Source organism: Aplysia californica, unplaced genomic scaffold (assembly GCF_000002075.1).
Source record: "Aplysia californica isolate F4 #8 unplaced genomic scaffold, AplCal3.0 scaffold00053, whole genome shotgun sequence".
Classification (NCBI taxonomy): Eukaryota; Metazoa; Mollusca; class Gastropoda; order Aplysiida; family Aplysiidae; genus Aplysia; species Aplysia californica.
The window spans coordinates 1,537,420-1,543,962 of NW_004797323.1; the positions used below are offsets into that span (position 1 = coordinate 1,537,420).

Below are 6,543 nucleotides of genomic sequence, written 5' to 3' on the forward strand. Positions count from 1 at the left end.
CATCATCATCATCATCATCATCATCATCATCATCATCATCATCATCATCATCAAGTACTCAAAGTAATAAGCCGTCCCCTTCACGACGGAGAGTACCGTTCTCAACGAAGACAGCCACAACCAATGAGGAAGCTCTGCAGCCGACACCAAAGTCACTGCAAAGAAGCACCTCTACTCGCCAATCAGGGAGAAGACATCAAGAAGATCTGCCCTTTGGCAACAAGCTTAAGATGGTATAAGAACTTTGAAAATGAAGAGCTCAGCCCACGTTGCCGAAGATTCGGCCATGAAAGATAGGATGTCAAACATATTTTAGAATGTCCTGGAACAATGTCAATTCGAATGGAGTTATTCGGACGAGTGGATGTGCCTCTAAGCTCGTACATTGGCAATGGAGCCGAAAAAGAGGCTTTCTCTCGTCCGAAGATTTCTTCGCGGAATCCACCAGGCCCATTCAGGAAACCAAAAAAAAAATAAATAAAAAATCAGCATCATCATGAAAGGGATTGACCCGTGGCCAGAGTGATCTCTGTGACTGACCTCTCCATGGCGAACTCGTTGAGCTTGAACCTGGCGGCTCTTGATTTCTTGATCTGATCTACGGTCCGCCAGCGGCTCAGCCGGTGAGCCAGGTCGTCTTGTTGCTGGAAGTACGAGGTCGGGATGTTTTGCCTACGGGTGAAGGTTGAGAGTGTGGTGAGGTGGAGAAAGGCGGGGAAGGGGTGGAGGGGGTGGACGGTTAGGTATGGGTAGAAGATGTATAGATGGTTAGAGGATGTGGAGATGGGGAGGGGGAATGGAGACTGGGAGAGTGTTGGGGTGGAGAAAAGGGTGAGAATGGGGAGAGGAGATAGCAGAATGGAAAGAGATTTGGAATGGGAAGAGGGGTATGGAATATGGTTAGGGGGTGGGGACATGAGGGTGGATCAAAGGACAGTTGGAGAAGGTGGTGATTCGGAGAGGGATAGTGGGGGTATAGTCAAAATGATGGTGGTAGGGGGGGCGGGAAGGGGGGTGTAAGTGAGGGTCGAGAGGTGGATTGGAGTGGGATAGGGAAAAGGGAGATAATGCAGCTGGGGAGAGGGAATGGGCAAGAAGTAAAATCAAATTCAAATTAATTAAAATGTCACATGCCGTTTTTGACCACCCAGACTGAACTGCCAAAGGTAAGAACAATGGTTTGGACACGAAACCAGGTAAGCAACACTAGCGTGTCTTTTTTATTTGGGAGGAGGGGTGGGGGCGGGTCTCGAAGAAGATGTATTATCAGAGTTGCTCTGATGTTGACTTCTGTTTACTCTTTGGCATCCGTAAACCCACAAAGTTGACAAACGGAGGTGCCCAGATATGGAACGATATATAGAACGTAGTGGTGACAGGCGTATCTAAATAGCGAACAGTTGGCTCCCAGAGGCGTCCACACGTGGAACAACATCTTGGTGAAATCGGGTGCTCGTCAAAACTAAAAAAATTGAGGGAACTGACATTTTTCTGCGCGTTGGGCAATTCTACCAACTTTTTGGGGGGCTCAACACCTTTTATGTCCATTACAAAATACTTTCTATGTATATTATTTTACTGACAAACGGCGATCAAAGACACACAAAATACCCCTTGATTTGCAGTTTCTACGGACTTTCAAGCCTTGGAAGTCATCAAAATTTAGCTGTCATTTTCTCGCTAATTCTACCCATGACACCAAGCGACCCCCACCTCCTTCACTCCCAAGTACCTCAACACCTACTCAAGATAGATGGGCAATTTTTTCATTAAAAGCAAAATAAGTGAACAAGCTTAAAGAGTATATCAGTAACGCCATAATAACATGCCCCAAAATTTACGAGCCCCCGATTCCACTGCACCATGACACATTTAACAATATTTTTATAGGTGTATCTACCTGCAGACCGCTGTGTAAAAAATAGTCCATTAAAGGTGGTCACATTGTAAGAAAAAGTATATTTTCTCGTCTTCCGATAACCTTTTAGATGCATGGTTTTCTTCTTCATCTCACATAGTCGTCTTTCAGTTTAATAGTCACACACACACACACACACACACACACACACACACACACACACACACACACACACACACACACACACACACACACACACACACACACACACACACACACACACACAGGGAGAGAGAGATAGAGAGAAAAAAAAGAGAGAGAGAGAGAGAGAGAGAGAGAGAGAGAGAGAGGGGGGGGGGAGAGGGAGAAACTTTTATGACGTACCTAATAGGGTTGCAGATAATGCGATAGGTCCACTGGGCCACCTTGGGAACACCATTCTCCTGACCGTAAAACTTGGTGGGCAGCCACGAGAAGTTCTCCAGTCGACTCTTGGTGCCTGTGTATGAGGTGAACCGAACCTGCACACAAAAACACACACATATAGACGTTCGCCGAGCACCTGCACGAATAGAGACACCCGTAACAATGAGGTACTAGTTCGTCCGTCAATGTCTGACGAAGACAATGCATCTGCAGAGGAAAATATTTCTAAAGAGGAATGGAATATTTAATGGTTAAGGTGACTTGCAGCTTCTGCTATGGCCCAGGAGACCAAGTCTGGCACGAAATAGTTTGCTCACATTTTGAACATTCAAAAACTTTACTTCCACTTGTGGATTTGCATAGCTTGTGGGGTTCTCTCTTGGTTTCAACATTTCTTCTTGGTGAAGTCTCATATGACTGCTGTTCTTCAACTAGGTTTGTTAAGAGCTAGGCTCTCCCATGTCGAAGGATTTATGATGAAGTCCTTCGGAGACATATTCTGGGGGTCTTTGTAGTGCTCTTTTGATGCGCCAACTTTACGCTTATTTGAGGACAGTTCAGAAAAGAAAAGGGTTATTGAGGTTCTGAAATCAGGCATTCTTACGAAATGGACAGCCCAACGAAGTTGAGTCCAATTCCTAGGTTCTTGACCTAGTGCACACTTCCAGGGTCATTGTTGGAGGAGTCACAGTCCGAAAGGGAGGGGGAGGGGGTAATAGCTATGTCTGAAAGGAACAGGAATAAGCGGGATGCGATCTTCGTGATGCACGAAGACATGGGGGCTATACTTTATATTTACTGTGCTTATTTACCTTGTCCTGCAAATCTTGCCAGCTTGTGGCGTCGATATGATGCCGGTCACTCTGGAAGGGTTCACTAAGGGTGTTAGTGTTCAGTGTCCAGGATCCCTCCGCCACACACAAGTTAGCCTTGAAGTAGTTGCGGTAGTCACGGTGGGTCACGTTCTGGTCCCTGAAGGCGCGGAAATACTCCTGCATCTCCGCCACTTGTTTCTGTTGAATGTGTATACGTCTGTGTATGAGTTTAATGGCCATATCAACACTATTGGATTATTTAAAAGACGGGAACTTCAAATTTAACTTTCATCTCCGGTATGATCAAGCCTATAAGGTTGAGTACCTTGAAAACTTTACAAATCGACCCGAGTTTAAGAACGCCCATACTGGGATTCCAACCAGGGACATCCGCTTCGCAGTCAAGCAGGATGCAAACTGAGTTGAAGGAACGCCTCTTTCTGTTGGTAGAAAAAAGAGCGCGTTTTGTGTTGGAGGTAGATCTACGGCGAATGGTGATGAGAAGAGAGAACAGTGTGTGGTCGTGTATAAGAGGCACGGTGTGTGATGGTGGGTAGGTAGTACAGTGATGGTGATACAAACTTAGATTTTGTGAAGGTGGTTCAACGTGGCGGCATAGGGTTTTTTTGTTATATGCATAAAAAATGCTTGCTTTAGTTGTTTTCAAGCCCTATAGAAATAGTTTGCGCAACATTCTGAAGGATTTAAAGGAAAGATTTCTTGTTGGGGTGAACTGGAACTATGGAATGCCACAGAGAGGGAGGAGAAATTCAACATAATGTTGTCCATAGAATATGGTAGGAACCAAACGAAGATGCAAAACTGTGCCCACCTTCACTTGCACTAGACTGACTTTTAGTGTTTTAGTTTTAGTAAGAGTTTTACGACATTTGCAGCACAATAAGGTCATATAAATGCCGAAGATTAGAGGTGTTACAAGAGAGTAACAAACACAAACAAGAAGGAGAGGAGATGGAGACGATAGACTTTTTAGGAAAGAAGGAGCAAACCACACCCAACCACTCACCGACTTTTTGAGAAAAATGGATATTCCGAATATGCAGGTTCAGGTTAACCCCTTCGCTGCTTGATGGTGAATTTTTGTTGTTGAAAAATATCGCCATACTTTGGACGATTTTGAAAGGGAGAGAAGACGTAAACAGTCATTTCTAAACTCGAGCAAAAGGGATAAAGCAATACATTTTTTATGACTATAAACTATCCATAGCACCATATTTTTGAAACGCAGAAATGCATATTAATTCACTCCAAGGCCTGCTTTTTAATTCTTCCAAAAAGCCAGAGAAGGTCATGGGCGTGACAATGAAAGGGTTTAACATGGACAGACAGGCAATCTCTTCGCTCACCGGGACACTACCCTGTTTGAGCACCGATGGCGGCACAGGTGGGAAGGGGATGTACTCTGTGTCTAGGTACTTGCCGCGCTTGAGTGGCATTCTCAGCTTGTAGTCATTGTGACGTGTTCTGAACTCCACTCCGTTCATCACAGCGATGAACTCACCTACAAGGGGGAGGGGGAAAGATGGGTGGGGTCGTAAATGACTTCAGTTTTCACTGGAATGTTGTAACTGTTCGCATTGTTTACTGGTGTAAAAAAAAGAAAGCACTTTGACTTTTTTAAAACATTTAGCGGAAGGAAAGCGCAAGACTGACAGACAGAAAGAAAAGATGGAAGTAAAAGGAATAGAATCTACCTGTGGCGTCCTCCAACCAACCGCATCTTGAAACTGTTTGACAGCCCATCCACACCAATTTGTGTAAATGGGGAGCTCTTGATATCTTGATAGACAAACAAAATACAGATAGCAAGATAGATAGATAGATAGATAGATAGATAGATAGATAGATAGATAGATAGATAGATAGATAGATAACCAAAAATAAATCTATTCAGACAAATAGACAGATATCCAAAGACGCTATGGTCAAGTCGACGCTGCTCACCTAGTCCGACTGTTCGGTCATAGTTGGCGTGATCGTGCATGGAGAGGGCCCCGTTACCGATATGGTTGTCTTCAAAGAACGCGCTGGTACCCTCATGGTACAGCCGCACTGCCTTGATTCCGGACGCGCCATCTGAGCGAATTCTGGGGGGAAGTAATGAGATAATAATACATAGCATTATTGTGTATGCCGCAAATTCCCGCCCAACAGCAAGCTCTATGCTCTTTGCAATCTATTTTATTACCCACAACAGGCCTGATAGCATTCTGAAATAATCTCTACTTCCTTGGAAACATACATATACAGGGGGTTAGGGGTGTGAGTGTTATAGGTGTAGTTTTTTTATATTAAGTATTTAACTTTAAGGCCATTGAGCCACATTGAATAATACCTCCATATTTTACAGAAGAGACTGCCTTGAACACAGCATAAATGACAAGCATATCAATAACATTTTAAAATCCTGTTGAAGCGTTATGGGTGGTTATTATGTGAAAGGAAAGATATATTGTTGCTGTTGTTTTTGTTGTTGCTGTTGTCATCGTAGTTAATATTGCTGTTGCCTGTTTCTACAGCAGGTTTTATTGTTGTTATCGTTGTTGCCTTCGTGGCTTTTGATAGTGATAGTACTGGCTTTAATGGTGTATCTCCTACAGCAACCGGCCGGGTACATTATTGTTCTGTACTTTATGACCATGTAGTTTGAACCGTAAAGCCCCCCCCCCCCAACCTGCCTTAAGCTACAAACAACCACGTGAAATCACCACGCAAGGTTATTCGATGGCAGATTAACATACGAAACAAAATCAATAATGCAACCATTTCATCTGAGTATTTGATCAAACTGTCTGCGTTAAGTGATCTCAAGTGAAAAAAAAAACTCCGATACATTGTGCATGATCATGTGTTTTATAGTTTTCAACTCCTTGTGGGTGAAAATTAAGGGTACATCATAATCCATGCATGCTGCATCATAGGACTCACCGAGAAAGAGACGGTGGATGGTTGGTGGGTGCTCTGGTGTGGTTTGCACATTCTTCTTGTCAAACATCTATAATCCTCATCTCTCCTCCTTCTTAACTTTGTATGTTACTCTCTAGTATCATCTCTAATCTTCGGCAGTTATATGACATGTCTGTATCAAAAGTGCCGTAAAATTCTTACTAAAATAGGAACTAAAGAAAGAGAAGGGCGACCGCGTGGTTAAATTAAACCCAGTGGCAAAAAAAAAGCTCACCTTTCCTCAAGAAAGAGCTGCGCTTGCATTATCTGGGTGTTCATCGATTTAATGATGTTCTCCAACTGCTTTTGTTTGGCATTCAAGTCCGCCAGTGTCGGCGCGGCACTTTTTGCCATGCTGATAAAACCTGCATGTATAGATCAAGGGGTAATATTGTCTAGAACTGCCTAAATTGTGTCAGTGAGCTCATGGATCATTTAATTACTATCAACCACGGCCAAGAACGGTAATAATAATAA

General features: G+C 43.6%; 1 protein-coding gene across 1 annotated transcript in view; it reads right to left on the minus strand.

Moving 5' to 3' along the window:
• LOC101861940 overlaps positions 1-6,420 on the minus strand; it is a 15,056-nt gene extending 8,636 nt beyond the window's left edge. The window contains exons 1-6 of the mRNA XM_035968361.1: positions 6,302-6,420; positions 5,065-5,207; positions 4,467-4,621; positions 3,097-3,297; positions 2,230-2,379; positions 541-672 (exon numbers count right to left, since the gene is read on the minus strand). Coding sequence (XP_035824254.1) covers positions 541-672; positions 2,230-2,379; positions 3,097-3,297; positions 4,467-4,621; positions 5,065-5,207; positions 6,302-6,420 — 900 coding nt within the window. The remainder of the gene's footprint in view (positions 1-540; positions 673-2,229; positions 2,380-3,096; positions 3,298-4,466; positions 4,622-5,064; positions 5,208-6,301) is intronic.
• Between the last annotated feature and the right edge of the window lie 123 nt (positions 6,421-6,543).